The sequence below is a fragment of the Schistocerca gregaria genome, chromosome 5 (genome assembly GCF_023897955.1).
Source record: "Schistocerca gregaria isolate iqSchGreg1 chromosome 5, iqSchGreg1.2, whole genome shotgun sequence".
NCBI lineage: Eukaryota > Metazoa > Arthropoda > Insecta > Orthoptera > Acrididae > Schistocerca > Schistocerca gregaria.
The window spans coordinates 306,813,196-306,834,933 of record NC_064924.1 but is presented as its reverse complement, the minus strand read 5'-3'; the positions used below and the strand labels follow the sequence as shown (position 1 = coordinate 306,834,933).

The following is a 21,738-nucleotide window of genomic DNA, read 5'->3' as shown; positions in this document are numbered from 1 at the left end:
ACTCTGTGGTCCATCTCTCCTTACCATTTTGTAGGAAGCAGTACACCACAGAGAGTAATAGGCTTACCTGGTTTGGCCACATTAAATGTATAGGACCAGGAAGACTTCCAAGGAGACAGCCTACAATGGACAGAATCTGGAGGAAGAATGTGTGAAATCTTATGGGACTTAACTGCTACGGTCATCAGTCCCTAAGCTTACACACTACTTAACCTAAATTAGCCAAAGGACAAACACACACTCCTATGCCCGAGGGAGGACTCGAACCTCCGCCGGTACCAGCCACACAGCCCATGACTGCAGCGCCCTAGACCGCTGGGCTAACCCCGCGCGGCTCTGGAGGAAGACCAACTGAAAGAGCACAAAAAGGAGAGACCAGGTGAAGACCAGGAACGAAATGGAGAGACCAGGTGAAGTAAGATGTGAACCAAGAAGGACTAAAATAGGAGAAGATAGCAGATGGCAGCTTTTGGGAGAAACGAGAAGCTTAACGCTTCAGGAAGAAGAAAAGTAGAAACTCGTGCCACCACCATTACCACCTCCGACACCATTCTCTAATCCTATTGAAACAACCTGCTCCACGGCGCCTCCTCGGAGAGGTGGGTGGGTACGTGCGAGGCGGCGTGGGGCGGCAGCCGCTGTGAGGCGGCCGGAGCGCGGCCTGGGAGGCGCCGAGCCCGGCGCACGCGCTCCGTCCGCTCTAATATTGATCAGGCGAGCCGGCGGCGGCGGCGGCGGTGGCGGCGGGCGTCGCGCCGACTGGCGGCCGAGGCAGCAGCGACGCTCCGGCCGGCTGTCCGGCACTCCGGCGGTGGCTGCGGCGTCGGCAGGAGCTGCGGAGGCTGCTGGCTGCTGGCTGCTGGCTGCTGGCTGCTGGCTGCTGGCTGCTGTGGCGGAGGCAGCTGGAGCTCCAGCGCTATGACGGCGCAGTCCGGCGGCGCCCCCTGCCCAGGCTCCGGCACCCGCCTCCGCTAGCGGCGCAACATGTCGCCGGCCGCCGCCGCGTCGTCGCTGCTGCTGCTGCTGCTGCTGCTCGCCCTGCCCAGAGGTAGGGGACTCCCCGGCTGTTGCGCGCCGAGCGCTCCCGCGCCCACCGGACCTCTCCTCCCCACACCCAACTCACCAGTCTTCTCCTACACTCACTTACACTCCTCCACAATGTCGCTCTCCTGTGAGTCACAGAAGCACACAGCTCGAACCAAAAATCCAGAGACAAACTTTCCACACGATAATGCTTTCGCCATTAAACGTTCATCACTTTCTTCTAGGTAAACTATTGAAGTTTCGGCTGCGTTACCGATATGCGGCTTCACATCTCTCAATCCAATTTTCTATTATCGGCTGGTTCATCGCTGATAAGTATTTGATTTTGAAACAGATGTTCCATTGCTTACACATTTTTAAATTTATTTATTTCTATACCTTTTGCTCTTTGCTACTAGTCTGACTCTGCAGCCCCACTCCATTCCTATCATCAGTTTGGTCGTCGTACTGGAGTCTCACATCATCCCTGTTTACAGTTGGGCCGTGTTAATGCTAGACTAGTCCAACGACTTGGCTGAATGGTTATTCGAGAATGAGACTGCGCCGTGGAACTAGTCACAAAGAACAAAAGGAAAATAGATCAATTAAAATTATAATAAAGCTTTCCCAAAGAAAAGTGAGCTACCCAAACAAAAATTACTTACTTTTCATATCTTGTTACATGTCAGCAGCAACGTATTTATCATTTGTCTGTAAAGGGATCGCCATTTTAAAGGCGCTTTTGTTACTATTCGAAGTGAAACAATCATGAGCCGGCCGCTGTGGCCAAGCAGTTCTACGCGCTTCAGTCCGGAACCGCTCGACTGCTGCGGTCGCAGGTTCGAATCCTGCCGTGGGCATCGATGTTGTGTTGTCCTTACGCTGGTTATGTTTAAGTAGGTCTAAGTTCTAAGGGACTGATGACCTGAGATGTTAATTCCAATAGTACTCAGAGCCATTTTTTATGAAAGAATTATGTACCTTGTAAATTTATTTACTTTACACAAGAACCAAAGATAATTATGTAAGTGATATTAGTATGACGATCTTTGTTCGGAGAATAATCAATATGATGTCCATGACATGTAACAAAACACGAAAAGTAACTAATTATTTATTTCACACTATAATTAAAGATATTTAGGTAATTGACATTAATATGAAGATCCCTGTCCGGAAAAATACTTAATATAATGTTCAAGACAAGTACTACGAAGTGAAAAGTACCTAACGCTGAAACAAGCTAATAAATCGTTTGAGAATGACTAAAAGGCTGAAACTACAATTACCCATTGAGAACAAATAAAAAAACATTCAAATGGACAAAGCATTGTCGTTTAAACAATTCTACATGGTCATCAAATGACAAAGCTCAGGAGATTCCTCACCGATATTTTCTGAGGAGTTTGGAACGAAGGACCTGTGGTCTCCGGTGGCAGGTTATAGAGTTAACGAGTTTTCTTATTATTGCTTCACTCATTTATCTGTGTATCTGCAATGCACTGAAACATCTGCGCAACAGTGCCGACGCTTCGGCATACAATGTGTCCTGTTTGGAAATAAACTTACTCTGTTACATCACAGGACGACTTCACGGCCGTTAACGCATTCTCGCTGATTTTTATTACGCGGGAATTAGTCGCGTTATAAGGCATGTGTCTGTGCTTAAAGTTACGTCTACCAATATTGATCATCAGAGGCTTTGTTATCAGTCTGCTCATGCGATCTGTGACTATTTGATACTATTACGGAAGGCGGGGGGGGGGGGGGGGTGAGCGGGAGTATGGTAGACGGAGGTGCTTTCGGTTCAGCTAGTTCTTTTTCCCTGAAAGCTCCAGATTTATTAGGATGTACTTCCCTATTAATCTCACTGTCCAACTAGGCATTCCTTCAGAAAGCAAATTTTAATTCCAGATTCTCCCATTCTATGCCTCGCAGAGATTCTTTCCACGGCCCATCAATGTCTTAATCTCTCACCTTTTCTGCTCTGGGATGGCACTTGAAATTTTCGTGCAGGCATCCACCCGCGTCGACGAACTTCTATAGACTCTATGCCCTGAAATTCCACCAGTTTCTGTATGTGTGTACATCGAAAAATGAAGTTTTAAACTCATGCAAAAGCGGGAGGCGAAACATCAGGAACAGAACAGGCCATTGATCACTGCCTGATGCGCTTACGACAAAAATCAGCGACGCTGTTCCATTCGCTTTCGGGGATGGCCGTTGACAACAATATTGCTCTCTTATGTCGTGCATTTGTTTTTCCAGCAGGTTAGTTATACGTCAAAATCGATACACTGTAGTAAATGAGTTAGCTGATTAGCATCTCTTGTATGTGTTCTCTAAAGTAAGAAGAATAGCATTACACCGCAGTGTTGAAGTGTTCCCGCAGCAGTCGTCTGAGGTCTGTTACGTTACTATTGTATTTTGCGTTCTTCGTTTTGTCGATTACATATTGAAGGTGTTTTTCGCTACTGTAAAAGTATTTTGACAGACAGAAAGGTAACAAACCTAATTAATCAATTAATCACAATTACCTTTTCCTTTGTAACCAGCCACTGGAGTGCTTAGCTGCCTGATCCCAAACCAGTCTCTGAACAACCTCCGACATTTTATCAATGGAGTTCATATGAAAGGATATGTAATTTATTTTTGATTTTACGTTGAGTCTGACAGGTATACTTTTTCCGCTGCCTAACTCGATCAGTGCGTCATTGTAGATGCCATTCTCAGCATGCATAAGTGAATTCCGTATACAGGTTCTGTACCGATCATGCGGTTTGGTATTCGGCTGTCTGGCTTACTCTTTTAGCTTCTAAAACACTGAGGACAGTGATTACGTGTCGTCAGTGTCTCAGTACGTCAGTCAATGAAATTTGTATATTTCATGGAACTTAAACAGCCCAAGTAACTCAGAGCAGCTGCATACAGATACACACAGATATACATATTCTTCGGACTGCTACAATATGTGTGACACAGTGGTCATTTTATTCTACCAATACTAAGATTTACATCAGCCACATTAATGGATGGAACATGGAAATAATTATGGCCAGCATGCCTCTTTTACAATTCTTTCCCATATAGTCCCAGCGCTAACAGTAGGTAGCTCCATGAAAAATACTCCACGTTGAAAATTGCTACGTCATATTTTCCAAGATACTTTTCCGCTAGGTAAACAACGTCCTTCACTAGGTCCGTTACATTATCTTGGCAGTTAGGTGTTTGATAGTGCGGGTTGTACAAACGTTTGGTTTGTAACTTCACTCGTAGAATAAACTGTTGATTCCTAGTATACTGACAACAAATTGAAGTCTATTGCTTTTACGAAATAACTCCAATACCCAGCCAAGTGGAGCACGACCACCCTCACCGCCATAAAAGTGCGCATTCAGGTGGAAACATATGCGCCTAAGTCATAAGGTGTAGCAAATGCGACTTTATACCATTCTATTCTGTTTAATGTCCGCTTTACACAAGATTCACGACACTGGAAAAACTGCATGAATTGTCTTGATGAATATAAATCCTAAGGTAGTCAATGAAATCCATATAAATGATGAAGATAGTCAATCCAGTTTTTCATAATTACTCACGATGAAGCTGTTTCATTTATCCGAGATTATGTTAACTGTCATTAAATTGTTCATCTAACATAACAATTCCTCCGCAACGTCAAAATACACAGATTACGAGGCCAGACCAGGTAACAACATTACGTCCTCCTGTTCATCCATCCAAACTTCTACATTTCTAACTGTTCAAATGCAACCGTTATCGGACCGGAAGGCACAACGATTTGCTAGGGAAATTTCTTGAACCTCTGATTGCACATGTCCACCGAAAAACTAATTTCACCAAGCTCGACTGTAGCAGGAAATCCTTTGGAACTTGCTGTGGCCGGTGCCACACTTAAGGTGGCAGGGAACATTGTAAATGTCTTTAAAGTTGTATATTTTCGTTAGATGTTAGCTCAGTCCCTAATACGAGCTTCACATTCAACTCACTGAGAACAAAACTAACATTGGCAGTTCTACCACAAAGTCCTTTCTTTATTTCACTTACCAGCGCCCTTGTTATGTTACAGTTATTCAATAGTTACTTTTGCAGTGTTAGATTTCTTACTAAAATAACTTCTAGTTTAGTACCTTCTTTCAGCTAGTTTTCTTTGTTCTACAATTAAGAGTAGGCTGTTATTTTATGTTTACTTTCATATTACTAAAACAGCCTGCGTAACTCCCAGTTTAGCACCTTCTTTCGATAAGAGTTCTTTGTTCCACCATTATGAGTAGCCTAGTGTTTTATTATACACTTTTATGTTACTAAAATACGCAGCATAATCCTTGACTGCTAGCAACTGCGCAGTCTAAACATTCTTTGAGGATTTACCATCCCGATACCATTAGAGTCCGACAAGAGGAGATCAGCACGAGACCGCAAAGTTCCCATACGCACTGACAGGTCAGAGAATTTTGAGAGGTGTTAGAGCACAATGTCAATACAAAATAGATAACAGTGGTGTTGAATTGGTTGTTTGGTGTAGCACTCATATTAATTTGTACTGCCACTGTATTGTCTCTCTAAACAACCAGAAAGAAATAACGATAACGGAGTACTAGCCTGACATTTTGCAACTTGGTTACATATGTTTTCTACTGCACCAAATTTTTGTGCATACTTGTTTCGCCTCTCGTTATATATCAGAAACTCAAACCTCGACCGCTTAAATACTGGAACTCCTGTGTATGAAACAACTTTACGTGTGATTACTTTGCAAGTGAGTAAATAAATTAAAGCGTAGTGGCTGATGCTCCAGTTATCTGCGAGAACAGTGAGAATGTCGTAAGCAGTAAACTCTATTGCTTTCATTATTCTGTGTATGTGTGTGTGTGTGTGAGTTCGGAGAGAGCAGCGAGAAAAATTTCGAAGTGATCTGAAATTATATGTTATGTTTGTTGGAAGTCGCTAAGTGTTTTCGTTTTCGAATACTGTACGAGTATAGTCTGGGTATTTTGCGCGTCGTCATGTACGATGCCTCGAGATATATGCACAGTTTTCAACTTTAACACTCCACATACTGTGTTACACCTTTAATGTAAGATTAAACCTCTCAATATGCAGGTTAAACAGCATTTCAAATTTTTAAATTTACTTAGTAATTATATGAAATGCTGAAAATAAAATCTTATGGCACATGGGAGCCATTAAATAGATCATCTGCAACTAGGATGCAGTGACAGATTTATCAGCAATGACGCGATTAATCCGAGTTAGCACAGAAAGACATATATTAAATTCATTCACAAATAGAATTACATTTATACTCTATCAATGAAATTACCATGAGCAGTAAATCTTCTGCTGCTGAGCAACCACTAGTTTTTGTATATTTTTAAATGCTTTAGGTAACTAATAGTCTGCCTCCAGCTTCTGCTGTATTTGTTTTATTTCTCATCAAACACGTTATTAAGCATACTCTCCGTGAAAGAGCGGAGAAAATGTGCGAAACGGTCTATTGTTTGGTACATAAGATATTTATTTGAATATCTGCCTCAAAGTATAGGAAAGAAGTCCGTTTTATCATTCTGGAGCAAGAATTTCGCTTGCCGATGTTGATTTCATTTCTCGACGGCTGCAGTGAGAAATTAGCATAATTGCATCTGGAAACGCTGCAAATTGATTCCTAAATTTTAGATAATTATACAAATAAACAGTTCGGTCTGATGACTAATTCACATCAACAATGTTCATTCATTTTCTTCTTCAGCAAACTATCAGAAGAATTTTCGCAGTGTTTCTGGAGTTGCTTCTCCGTGTGATGTTCCGTATCAGGCACCAGGAGGCAGGCAGAATGTCTACTGGTCATTGGGCGGCCTTCATTAATGTGACGGCAACATCGACTTGCCGGCTGCTTTTGTCGCAGGCGCCGAGTGCAAACGCCCGATAATAGCAATGAATTACTCAAGTAGATCATAAAGTGAACGACTCTCTGTTATGAGTCTCCATGTTCTCGAAGTTCGCTAATTGAAATTATCGGCAGGTGTCAATTAACATGCAAACTTATGAATGCAATGTCATACTGATTGATTGCCAAGAGGTTTCCTCCACCTTATAAACCGAACTATACGTACTTGTACGGTATAATTCTCCAAGAACGGCTGACTTCTACATAACTGGATAACAATCCTGCAAAAATTTCTACAGATTGTGCTCTAAAATTTCTACCAATCTATAAATCAGTTATTCTATTTCTTCTTCTTCTTATTATTATTATTCCATCGCTATAGGACGTACAGTATTGCCTTTGTTGTTATCATTGATAGGTGCATTTCATTCTCTTTTACGGGTTTGAAAGACAGACGTGGAGAGATTTTTTGTAATTAATCGCCAGTTAAATGGCTGTCGTGATGAAAACTTAGAGTTTAATTGTTAAAGGAAATAGTATGTGATAACAGAATGTTTTTCATTCCCCATCGTGAGAGCACTGATACCTATATGTGTATAACAAGTAACAAACCATTTCCTTAACAGAATGGTCTCATAAACAAGGATATTATTTGATACAATCGTAGTAACTAGGTCTATCTTATGCCTTCTCTGCCACTTCAGATGACAAAGTGTGTAATGGAATTTTCGTCTCCGTCAAACAACCTGTTATTATGATGCCAGAGCTTAGATATGTATCACGTCCGTGACGGCATACCGTTGCACGGTTGTGCAAAACGTTGATCAGCCATCAGCTAGGGCAAAATTCTATCCCTTTCTGGGAATTAAACGGGTAACTTATGTAGGATCAGTATGCATACTGGCTGTATGTTTTGAGGTATTTCTTCAAAACGTTTGCTAATATATGTTACAGCTATGGTTATATGGATATACGACTGCCGTTAATTAGTAGTATTTTTTCGTAATGACGTTTACACATCGATAGCCAACGGCCTCGGTGCAGTGGTACCACCGGTTCCAGTCAGATCACTGAGTTTAAGCGCTATCGGGCTTGGCTAGCACTTCGACGGTGACCATCGAGTCTGCCGATTACTGTTGGAAAGCGGGGTGCATTCAGTCCTCGTTAAACAAACTGAGGAGTTACGTGATGGAGAAGCAGGAAACTGACAACGGCCGGGAGAGCGAAGTACTGGCCTCATGTCCCTCCAAGTCTGCATTCAGTGAGGCCTGTAGGCTGAGCATGACACAGCGGTAGGCCAGTGCTGTTGGATCTCTGAAACATATTCGGAAGGAGAGAGAGAGAGACAGAGAAAGAGAGAGAGAGAGAGAGAGAGAGAGAGAGAGAGAGAGAGAGAGGGAATACGTATTGATAGCTTACTAAAGAATGATAGAGTGTGACGTAGTGGTAGAAGATTCTGTATAACAGATAAGCCTACTCTGGCAACATAAAAAATTCAGGCATATTTAAATTGGAATAATGTCACAACTCGAAGTGAGGAGCCAGATGGTGGCAGTTGCTGATAAACCAGCTTGTCAATTCAACACACCAGCGCACAGGAGGACAGGTGACACCTGTCCGTCATTTCAGTAAGAGCACAGATTTGCATCTCCAACGCAGAAACACGGAAAAACGTGGACATTCCCGATAACGTAAATGTGTGAAACTAGCCTCACGTCGATATACGTTGCGTAGAACTGAATTATTTGAATTTCGTCAGTATGTGCGATACACGCCCAGTATCGGTAAAAATGAAAACACCAATAATCCAGGAAGAGCAGAACTACAGAACGTCATGTTCCTCCACACAGAGTTTCTCAAAAGTTGTTGAAGTTCCCACCCCGTCTTCACATGTAGAGTACGTGTAAAATGGATTAGTGATTTGATCGTTGTGTTCCTGTGTTTCTCTACGATTAACACACGACCGGAAATTGCACTTCACCAAACACCAGTCCGCGTGCTATTTATTTATTTTTATTTTGCGTTTGGTGTATATACAGATTCATATGGTACATGTAAATTGATTGTTTAAAATGTAGATATATTATATATAAAAGTCAGTAAATTACGTTACTAACAAATATTAATAGAGTTAATTACAAATTTGCAAACGTCACACTGTAAACCATACATACATGTGAAGTCAGAGAACATTGAAAAGATCAGGCATTTGCAAACATCACAGTAACTTCATCTTATTAGCAAAGTTGTGTATCTAGTGAGCTTAACCAGTTTTTTATGGCTGGCGAAGCATAGATGAAATCTTTCATGGTTCCTCTGTGTGTGTTAGTGATTCTTCTTTGGCTCCATTTTCGGACTGAAAGTCGTCGACCATTTCCCACCATTTCTTTGGTTCGGGATGTGTGGTTCTGATGAGACTGAGGGCATCCATTTGTTCTCAGGAGGTTCATTCCTGGGAGGGCTGAGTGAAATCCATTTGTGCCGTTTGCTCGTGCGAGGAATAGCTGTTCCATTGTTTTTTCTATTCGTCCTGAAGGATGAAGGCTGCCGGCTGTACTATTGTTGTGCCTTCCGAAACTGGCTTCCCAGGCTTTAATCGAGTCCGTGATAGGGTACTAAATATACTGCTGATTCAAAACATTCTCACCACCTGCTTAAATACTTGTTTGTCGATCTTCAGAACGGAAATACATCACTGATTCTGCATACCACGGATCCGACAGTTTGTTGGTAGATTAGTGGAGTTCTGTAGCCTTAGATGTCTACGCAAAGGTCACGTAATTCGTTTAATTACGGGCCACTCATTTACATTTGATGTGATGACTCCCGGTAGCGACCCAGATGGGTTCCATCGCATTCACATCAGGCAAATTTGGTGGCCAAAAAATAAAAGTGATTTTACTATTACGCACTTAAACCACTGTAGCTTGACTCTGGCTTCGAAGCAAGGATAATTATACTTATGAAAGATTACATAGCTTTCAGGGAAGACATCAAGAATGAGGGGAAGCAAGTGGTGTGCAGGCGGTGCGTTGTCTTCGATTACTACCACAGATCCCTTGCAAGCGAAGGACAATGCCTGTCGTAGCATAATACTGCTCTCAACAGTCAGTGTTGCACGGCCCACGTTTCGACCCGTAGTTCGCCTGGATGATGGAGTTTGTGGAGTCGATCAGTGACATGGAGTAGCCAGAAACCTGATTCATCCTCCGAGGTGACACGTTTCCATTGATTCACGGTCCAATGCCGAAGATCCAGTGGCCATTGCAATAGTGACTGACCATGTCGTTGGATGAACATGGTAACACTTACGGATCGTCTGCTGCATAACACAATATTCAACAATGTGCGCTGAGTGCTGTGTTCAGAAACACAACTGCGTGTACTAACATTGTGTTCGTTCGTCAGAGGAGTCACAGTCTCCTATCCTACTTTATCGAGCAAACAAGCCTCCAAAGCCCACGATCTGTGAAGAGTCGTTGATATCCAGTCGTTTAGTCCCTAGTGGTAATTTCACTGTCCTTCGCCTCTTTTTGTAGGTGCTCACGAAAGTAGCATGTAAACATTCGATCAGCTCTCCGTTTTCGAGATACTTGTTCGCAGGCTCTGTGTAATAATAATCAGTTCTTTGTCAAACTCACTTATCTTAATGCATTTCCCAACTTGTAACCCATATCTTCATTAGGGTGACCCCTCGTCCGTGCCTGCTCCGCTTACGTATTTTTCCTATCGCTTGACGCGCCCACAACGCCACCTGACAGGCACTGGTCACAACGTTTTAGATCGTCATTGTATTTCGTGAGTTTGTCACTTCATGGGGATAACTGGATTGTTTAATTTGTACAGTTCATGAAATGTAGCCCGTTAGCATAGAAGAGATGGAGGTGCCAGGGTAAGTATGCTCATTTTAGAGTTCCAGGTATCAGTCTCACTGTACCGTTCAAGTGAATATCGATCCTATTAACGTGACTGCTTCTACCCCACAAAGAACAGCAGTTCTCAGCAACTGACTACACGAGTGACTCTGCGTCCGTTCTTAGGATGTCGGCGCTGACTCCCCAAGATGCTTCCTATTACGTTACTCCTGTCTCTCAATTTCTGTCCCGTGATCTCCAGATGTTTCTTATTTGCCAGGGACGGATCTAGGGTTATTCCTACATATTTGAGGAAGCGGCTGTGCTGCAGCCTCCTTCCGCAAAGCACCAAATCCAGCTCCCTGTCTGTTTGGCGGGTGTTGCGATGAAAAGCGCCGATCTAACTTTTCCAGTGGTCTCCAATTTCTGTAATACTCCTCTGAGTTCTATAAGTCATTGGTAAGTGTTTGTTCATCTTCTTCTTGGGACCGCACTACATTGACGTTTCTCGCGGCCAAGGAAGTCTACTGAATTCTCGGGCCGTTGCTGTCATCAGACTATAACATTGACACAATAGATAGTTTATCATAAGTTGTAAAACAACAGTTATATAACACGTATTGGGATTTGCACGCGTACGCTTTTCGGAATTTACCAGAGTGGTGAAGAAGTAGTATGGAAATCGCATGCGCTAGCAGCTAACGCGAAACTGTCACTTCCTTATAGCACCAGTCATACATTGAAGTTCTTGAGATAATAGATGAACGACCGTTCTTGAGATAATAGATTGCAACAGAGTTAGTGTGAATCGCGTTTTGACGAGCAAAAATACTCGAAGCAAAGTTTCCCTTCCCAGGACTGTAGAAGATGCAAAATGAACTTGTTACTCATAACTTTATTACCGTTCGCTGGACGAACTAAAGTAAATGAATAGACAAAATACTATTACCACACATAACCGTGCCCTCCAAGAGAAATCTAGAAGCACAAAAGATTTAATAGAATTATGAGGGTTATTTCTATGATACCACAGACACAAGCCTTACAGTTCCAACGAGTTATATTAATCTCGATTGCAGCCCGATGCATGTGTGTGTGTGTGTGTGTGTGTGTGTGTGTGTGTGTGTGTGTGTATGTGTGTGCCGTTTGTGTGTCTATATAGTTAGATATTTATTGTTTAAAGTGTACGAAGTCTGTATTATATGCAGAAAATAAAGCCTTCATGAGTAATAAACGCCACACTTAGCCTAAGGCCATATCCAATAATATTTCGTCTGTTCAAACATATCCTATAAATTTGCAATATTGATGTAACGTATTATATGCCCAAACAAAGTTGACACTCGGCGCGGTGGCTGATGGGAGCGACCGTGATGGCATTTTCCCTTTTACAGTCATTCCCATCAGCCACCGCGCCGAGTATCAACTTTGTTTGCGCGAGTAATACAGTGTTATGTAGAACACCGGGTTGAATAAAACATTTTCTGATTTCGTTTAGGACACTCACTCCTCCGACTAAATTTTAACGGTGTTTTGAAATTCGATTAATTCCTTGGCAGGAGTATCGAACGTAAAGTAGAGGGTGTTTCACTCTTAGAGGCGAGACACGTTATATTCTTTGTAAGTAGTCTTATTTTCTCCTCTAAGTTAATTAATGGAAGTGTGAATCACAATCCAATAATAACAATACCTAGTAAACGACGAAAAGCCATTCAGCCACTCAGTGGTTCAAATGGCTCTAAGCTCTACGGGACTTAACATCTGAGGTCGTCAGTCCCATAGACTTGGAGAACTACTTAATCTTAACTAACCTAAGGACGTCACACACATCCATGCGAGAGGCAGGATTCTAACCTGTGACCGTAGCTAAAGCGCTGATCCGGACTGAAGCGCCTAGAACCGCTCGGACACAGCGGCTGGCCGGCTACTCAGTGAATTCGTGTCACTGAACGAAAAATTGATAATAATTGTCAATTTAGCATTGCTGCGTAATACTTTGAGGACGCATTTCAGCTTTCAATGCATGATTTCACGTGATGATGAGATAGTAATCAGATCCACTCACGGACCGGGCATTCTGGTGCTACGTGAACTGTGCCTGTGTAAAATAATCTTATACAGTAACCACAGTAGCAACGAGCAGTGATTTTCAAGGAACAGTTCTCTATTCTGATGAGTGACACAAAATATAAAATGAAAAAGGAAATAATTGTAAAAGTCTTGAAAAATCACAAATTGTCTTTCAAAGCAAAGTCAAACAGTGGAAATGTTCCACTGCCTATTACGATTCCTCACTAACTATTCACTTCGTGACTGTCTTACACACGGTACTTGAGGAACAAATGGAAGGAGGATAGCGTGTCCGGAACCGTCATTCAGTGACGCTACAGAGCGTCGGGGTTACAGGCGCTGGCGCCTGTCACTGAGCCACCCCGGTCACCCCCTTCGACACCAAACGTGACTTTGTACGCTGCCGGACCGTAGGCGCAACGTCTCGCAACGTCATTTGTTACTCAGTGATCGCGAATGAGTGCCACAATCACCAGTGGAGAAGCTGGAGCCAGCTGCTCTGTAGACAGGCCTCGTCTTCTATGAATGCGATGCTCTGTTGCCTCAGTGGATGATGGTTTCGCACGCGGGTTTCTATATGCAGTTTATTTTTCTCCTGTGTACTTAAAGACATTAGTGATTTTATAGGGTTCCCGGAGAAAAACAAACTGCAGATGGAAACCCGTGTCCGAAATCGTCATCCACCGGGGCAACGGAGCATCGCATTCACAGGCGAAAAGGGCTGACTACGCAGCAGCTAGCTCCGGTTTCTGCACTATCGGTCGTGGTAATTAGTCTCTATTGCTGAAGAACAAACAACATTGCGAGAAGTTCCGTCTACTGCAAGTCGGCGTGCAAAGCCACGTTTGCTGCTGAATTATATCCCAGTGGCAGTCGTTGGATGACCTTTTCTGACACGGGATCCTATCGTCGAGTGGTTCCTCAAACACCCTCTACAGCCCCACAATATTTGTCGCCACATTTCTGGGACACCCTGTACACAGGGTGGTTCGTAAATACATGTTCTTCAGAAGAAGCGTATGCGAAAACTACAAGATACAGGGAAAAACGTCACAAAGCAGTGACAGAGTATCTCTCCAAGTTTTTTTTTTTTTTTTTTAATCCCGCGTGACGGCATTGCAGAGCTCACCCTAGGGGAAAGAAGTGTCAGAATATGTATACGAAACATCCGCTCCGTACTGTCTCATCAAATTAGCTTCTCGCTACCAGGTAGCCAATCCAACGAACTTATTTCCAAAGACGATTGCTGTCATGCCTGCCCGGGCGGCGATTAAAATTAATTGCACTCATGTTTTAACGTTTCCCGTCTCAAAAAGTTGTCCGTACTGTGCACTTGCATTTGTCATCTATAAACTTGTGAATATGCTGTACTCTCTTATACTTGTCCATTTTCTGGTTGTCTTCTATCTGTAGGGCAGTCATCTTCTGAGGTACTAATGAATAATCCTCTTAGAGCATTTGTCCCATAGTTTCCTCTTTTCCCTCACATACGCCAATTTTGTATGGGGAAATCGTTTAGCAAACGGCGTTTCTTTAGACACGTACAGCTTACATGATAATCTGTTGGCAATCTGTACGAAGTCTCCGGTGGATGGAGGAGAGGGCTTTTAAAATGAAGAATCAGTACTTATTGTGGATAATTGCCCTTCTTTCGAGAAATAAACGATATTTCCTCCTTAGATGATCTGTATATGTATATGATTCATTCTCACTCCCTAAGAAGTAGAACAGATCTTTAGAGCTGACTCATTACAGAAGCTCTGTTGTTTTCACCCAGTTACCATTCGGGCTGGTAGTGGCACAGAATGGTTCACAAATTAGTAACAAGCCGTACGGGATTAGCTGTTACACTGCCCTTCATTAGACTCGTCTTCCGAGCAATAGATTAAAGAGTATTTTCATCTTTACATCATCTATATACCCGGTATGTGTACATTTCATTCTCTCCCACAAAGAAGTAGAACAGATCTTTAGATTTGACTCGTTACAGAATCCATGTTGCCTTCAACCAGTTACCAGACGGGCTGGTAGTGGCATAGAATGGTTCACAAAATAGTAACAAACAGTAGGGGATTAGCGGTTACATTTTCCTTAAAATCAATGTAAACCTCTGGTAAACAGGGGATTGCAACTATGGTTAATCTGAACTGCATTATTGTATCTGTTTAACGATGCCAAGCTTTATTTGTAAATTATGAAGCTGTCACTTTAGCTTTGTCACATATCGGTAATATAAGGCTTCTTCTGTTTTATTTAATCGCCTTTTTAAGCTCGTGTTTTCTGTATTTAAGAAATAACTATCTTAACATTTTATTAAATTATTTATTGTTTATAAGATGTATATTGTCCAATAGTTGTATTTAGTATTCCTTCCCTTACAGATCTAAAGATAGTCGTTAAATGCCGAAACTGACAGTGACCCAATTTATTCATGATTTTTATTTAAGTAATATCATTTTTTGAAAGGACATCATCCACAGTAGCTGTCAAAATGATTCATTATTGTTTTCCTTTCTTAAGCTTTCTGTAATTTAATGAAAGGGAATGTTTACACCACAAGAGTGCAGAATGGCAAAAACTGACAAGTATCTATGGGAAACGTAGTTTTTCAACATGAACCTCTACTAACGAAGAGGAAAGAAGCAGTGGTTTGGAGAATATCTAAACAAGAGGTTCAAACATCGTAAACAAACTGCACACAAGCTTTATAAACAAAATGCTGTTTTTAATGTAAAACAACCAAAAATGTACAAACACATGTCCCCAGTTTGCAGAATGACCACTGAAGAACTTTAAAAATAAAAGTGTCTGGTGAAAAATTTCTCTTTCATTAAATTGGAGAATGCATAAGACGAGGACACCAATAATAACAGATTTAAAATGTTAATTTTTTTATTTGTGTGTGTGTGTGTGTGTGTGTGTGTGTGTGTGTGTGTGTGTGTGTGTGTGATGGTGCGATTCGTAGATGTGACGGCCTTTTATGATATCTGGTCGTAGTATAAAAGAGACAGTTGCGAGTAGGAGAATTTACGTAGTCAGAACGCCGGAAGGTAGACAGAAAGAAAAGAAACATCAAGTAAACAGAAAATTGACGAAGTTCCAACATTCAGATAAAGTACTGAAGTGCTGCATAGTAGTGCTTGCCAGAAACTATAAATATAGCGGTAATTGTGCTTTAGTTTCGAGCGCTAATATGCATTGCGACAGTCACACCGGATTTAAGTGGTGGCTGTTGGCACTGGGTAAACTTTTTATTTATTGTCGGCTGAATCTACAATTTCCCCGTGCAGCAGGTTTATCGAACAACAAAATAAAATAGTCCCAATATCGGCTTTGATATTGTAGCCTCCAATATAAGATTATGAAAACTTACATTTTACATTTACAATGATTTAGAGAGTATGATATGTGGATCATTCACACGTATAGTTAACAGCAGTTATCGGTAAACTTAAGTTACCTTCGATAGGATCACGCGTAACTACCTTTGCAATAATAAATTAAACTTGGCCATGAAATAATTTTCAAGATATAAATTAACTGTCCCACTGCATAAGATCTAATTTTGACGTAAGGTGTAAGAAAAATATATTGCAGGAATGATAGTCTTAAGATGCGCGTTACTCCTTTTGTGTTTTCTGATATTCAGCGGATAGAACGAAAATTACTATACCGATGTTTCAACTATGTGCGTAAGCGGCACTGGAATCTATATCGGCTGAAAATTAAAGATGTGCACTTCATGGGGAAAGATATTTTACAACTGGCTGAAATTCAAATAAGAATTTGATGAGAATCACGATACCAAAAACAATGATTCCTTTTCGTTATTATTGACAATTGTTTAAGTTTCTTACGTGACCTACACGTTCGTTGTTAACGTTGATAGATAAAGACTACAAATCAATTCAGAACATCTCTGACAAATTATTATTCACTGTGAAAACACTGTAGCGTCTCAAGCCAAACATTCACTATTCATTTCCTCACAGAGTTCTAGCGACGAATGCCCTAACGACGCCGAATAGCCGCGAACCATTCGCAACCACGGCTACCTTGCTACGAGAGGAAGTAAGTGTGCGAACGCACAGTTGAGAAATTCTTGGGTGTGGAGGAGAATCCTCAGAGACAAAATCTACTTAATACACTGTCACACCCGTTCTCCGGCTTTACTTTGACTATTTTGTTTCACTGCAAGACAACTGATTCTGGAGTTTATAGAGGGTACTGAGTTGAATGCCCGTTGTTGCAACGGGTCTCTAGGTTAAATACCCAGTAATTAGACGTGTATTTACATTGATACTCGCGTAAAGGAAGAATGAGAACACAATAGGTGCTGCTGATATTTACTTTAGAAAGTTATTGTTTGTTTGTAAAACATTCTACGTTTGTTGTTCCTAAGTAAATTTTGAAAGCTGACTTTTAATCATACGTAATCAACATTCGTCGTTATACCCTATGTATATGGACGAGCCAGTTGATTAATCACAAATTCACTCATTCTGCTTTCTACTTTAAGGATTTTGTTACAAACCAAAGAAGTCGTTTCATTCTGTTCCCACATTTTGCCTGCTCGAAAACTACTGGAGTTACTGTGAGTCATATTAGCTCCAATTCAGTTTCCTTCCGTACACAGTATTACGTTTTTCACCATAAAACTCCGTGCCTCCTATTTTAATATGGAATATACTCGAATTATGAACGATCACCTGTTATTACGAACTAGTCATGCATTTTGTATATTATCCCACTGAAGAAAGTTCTGAAAATATGACCCGGGTCTGGGCGTCATGATAGCGGATTCCATATGCTTCAAAATATACGATGAATATACATCGGTAGCTAATCATATATAGGAAAAATTACTAATTTTATCATTCAATTGTGTCAACAGTTGCTATACCTCTTATTTACAAAGGCGCCCCAAGTATTCGACTGCCCGAATCTTATTAGTAAATTGTCGAAGTATTTGTAACAAATTTCCCATGTTTACCGACCTCGAGGAACGATTTAGCACTAAAATTGCTCTCAGGACCGAGAGCTGATTAACATCCGAAGCAGGAAGCTTGGAGGCCATGGGAGGGGAGTGTTCATTGCAGTTGACAAAACCATTACCTCTATTGGGGTGGAAGTTGAGTATGACAGTGAAGCTATCTGGTCGCGCATAACATGTGAAACCAAGTTAATTGTAAGATTTTTTACGAGCCACCCGATTATGCTGTGACAGTTCTATAGTCATTCAATGAACGTCTATGGTCAGTAGCGCTTAAATAACCAGATCATGCTTTACTGTTTGGAGGGAACTTCAACATTCTGAGTATAGACTTGTATATGAATAGCTACATTGCAGAAGGTACAGACATAATAAAGGGTACTTTTGAATACGTTTTCTGAAAACTGTCTTGAGCAGCCACTTCGGCAGCCCAGACGAATGGAAATGTCTTAGATTTTGTAGCTACAAACAGCCCGGCCCTTATCGACAACGTCAGTACAGAAACGGGCATTAGCGATCATGATTTCATTATAGCAACTATGGTTGCAAAAGTTAATAATTCAGTTAAGAAGGCTCGCCTAGAAAGAGCAGATAAGCAGTTATTAGCTTCTCACTTCAACAATAAATCAACATAATTTAGTTCCAGTAAGATGGACGTAAAGGGATTATGAGCATATGTCAAGCAGATTGTAGATCGTGGTCTGGACAATTATGGGCCTAACAACTGGATTAATGACAAAAAAGACCAACCATACTTCATAACGATATTCGAAAAATGCTGAGGAAGCAGACAGTATTGTACTCTCGCTTCAAGAGACAACGCGCAGATAACAACAAGCAAAGATTAGTGCAGATTTGTGCCTCTGTGAATAGATCTATGTACGAAGCATACAACCACGAACCACTGTCACACCTTAGCAAATGATCCGGCAGAGAACCCGAGAAAGCCCTGGCGCTATATAAAATGGCAGAGTTGGTGCAGTCACTTGTTGACCAGTCTGGTGTGGCAATTAAAGATAGCAAAACGAAAGATGACGTTTTAAATTTCACGTTCGAGAATCATACCGTCGTTTGACCATCAAACAGGTTCCCGTATGGATGACATAGTAATAAGCATCCCTGGCGTGGAGAAACAAATGAAGGAATTGAAAACAAATAAGTCACCAGGTCCAGATGGAATCCCAATTTGTTTTGCGAAAGAGTGTTCTTCATTGACCCCTTACTCAGTCTGGGCGAATCTCTAGCCTAGCACAAAGTCCTAAGCAACTGGAATAAAGCGCCAGTGACTCCTGTGTTCAAGAATGACAAAAAACCGGATTCGCAAAATTAAATACCGACATCCTAACATTGGTTTGCTGCAGAATCCTTGAACTTATTTTACGAATATAATAAATTTTCTGGAGACCGAGAAGCTTATGTCTATCAGTCAGCATGGTTTTAGAAAGCGTCGCTCGTACGAAACTCAGCTTGCCCTTTTCTCGCTTTGATATACTGAGAACTATAGGGCAACAGAAAGTTCTATATTTCTAGATTTCCGAAAGCGTTAGACACGATGCTCCACTGCAGGCTGTTAAAGAAGGTGCGAGCGTATGGAATAGGTTTGCAGTTATGTTACTGGCTCGAAGACTTCTGAAGTTATAGAACCCACTACGTGGTTCTCGACGACGAGTGTTCGTGAAACGAAGGTACCGTCAGGAGTACCCCAGGAAAGTGTGATATGACCGCTGTTCTTCTATATGTACATAAATGATTTGGCGGACAGGGTGGGCAGAAATGTACGGGTATTTGCTGATGATGCTGTGGTGTACGGTAAGGTGTCGAAATTGAGGGACTGTAGGGGGATACAAGAGCTTGTGATGAATGGCAGCTAGCTCTAAATGGAGGAAAATGTAAGTTAAAGCCGATGAGTAGGAAAACCAAACCCGTAATTTTCGGATACAGCATTAATAGCGTCCTGCTTGACCCAGTCACGTCCCTTATCCATCCGGGCGTAATGTTGCCAAGGGATGCGAAATGGAAGAGCGTGTGAGCGTTTTAGTAGAAAAGACGAATGGTCGACTTCGGTTTATTGGGAGAATTCTAGGGAAATGTGGCTGATCTGTAAGGGAGACCGGTTGCAGAACGGTAGTGCCACCTGTTCTTGAGTAATGCTAGAGTGTTTGGGATCCGTACCTTGTAGGAACACTATTGAGAAAATTTAGAGAACCGGCACTTAAAGCTGTTACCTCCAACATACATTACGCGTGAGAACTACGAATGTAATATACCAAAATTGGGGCTCATATGGATGAACCACCACCATATAGTTTCATTTCTCTGCTTCCGTGTTGATTTCCTGTATTTCACAACAACATTATAATTTGATTCAACTCAAACGCAACATTATCCTTTTCACTGAAACGCTCTCCGTGTATTATTTTTTCGTGTACAAGGTTGGTGGCAAAACACAATGTGAAATCTGACTAAATTCATCTTCCAAAAAACTTGTAATGAATATGTATGTTACACTTACCTCCTACGCTTGTAATAAGTGGTTAACCAGTTCATCAAAAAAGACATATCGTACGTCTAAACATAAGTAAAGAAGTTTTTCTAGCGTGTATTCAGCAAGCTTTGAGAAGATCTGCATTTCATAACTGTTGGGATGTATTGTAAGAATAGTTAAAAAAATTACTTTAAATCAAACTTCCTTATGTTTGTCAAACACACAATATTTACTGAAAAGTTTATATATATTTCTTTTCGAAATTACGAGGATGCTCAGGTGAACCATTACGCTGGAGCGTAGAGTTGAACGATCTTTATCTAAAGCGGAAATTAGCTTTCAAAGTTACACCATCTTTTCCTTTTTTTATTACAATGAGAGAAAAGCTCATATACCCAAAAGTAACTGCTCACTCGACGGTTCAATGAGCTGATACGAAATGCCAGCTTCTGAGAGATACAAATGCGTACCAGATATGTAAAATCGATAAACTAACGGGAAGAGTATAAATGCTCAAGAGAGGTAGAAAGGCGCTAGAAGTAACTGTCTTTCAATTTCTAGGGGTTGCTGGATGAATGAGGAGAGTGTTGTTGGTGCCACAAGAACCATAACAGAATGTCAGGCATTAAACCATGAGAGGAAAATAGATAACAATAACACGAAACTCGTTTCCGAAACTATTAGTCGCACAGAAAGTCATTTTGATCGAATTAGGAGGTGGAAAAATTCAGTTGTCTTTGTGAAACCGGATGGAACATCTGCAAGGCAGCAAATAACAATTCTTAAATGTAGTGACCATGAAATACTTGATCGCATGGATGTCGTACTGAATTACAAACTACGTTATAAGCGAAGTATAGATGACGCGGTCATCTGTTACCTTCATACCAATAGGCATCTGCCTATTGCATCAATATGCTGCTTCATCCCTCCCTCTAAATCAGTGAACAGGGACGGTGGGAGCAGAGGAAACAGAAAATGAGTGAGTTACAATGTGATTACTGCACGCACCTACAATTTTGGCATTCCGTTATGGTTTCTTGGATATGGAATTCCGCCAAGTCTACTCCCTCAGATGTTACAGACTAATAGGGGCCTTAGCAAGTCAAACACCATTGGTGATCTGATAGGTATACGAAATTAACTCTCAGCAGTTTCTCAGTTTGTGACCGGTGACCTGACTTCGATTCCCAGTGGTCACCACAGATTTTTCTGTGTCGATAAGGTATAGAACGAGATGCACTCAACCTCTTGAGATCAAATGACAAGGGGCTTCATAAAAAAGTAGTGCAATTTATATCGAAACAGGCGAAGAGACAGCAATTCGAAAGGTTTGCACGAAGCTGGGAGGCCAACATTGATTTACGAGCGTGAGTCAAATGAAAACCTTAAACTTTTTTTTTAA

The 21,738-nt window shown here is 41.4% G+C and overlaps 1 protein-coding gene across 6 annotated transcripts in view; it reads left to right on the top strand.

Moving 5' to 3' along the window:
* Positions 1-746: 746 nt before the first annotated feature.
* Positions 747-21,738, top strand: part of LOC126271869 (neuronal acetylcholine receptor subunit alpha-7) — a 1,066,999-nt gene continuing 1,046,007 nt past the window's right edge. For 3 of the 6 annotated variants that reach the window (XM_049974215.1, XM_049974214.1, XM_049974209.1), the window contains exon 1: positions 803-1,048. In XM_049974215.1, the coding sequence (XP_049830172.1) occupies positions 985-1,048 (64 nt within the window). In that variant the 5' untranslated portion in view covers positions 803-984. Of the gene's footprint in view, positions 1,049-21,738 lie in introns of all 6 variants that reach the window. The other 3 variants (XM_049974212.1, XM_049974210.1, XM_049974213.1) reach the window with 3 other exon arrangements.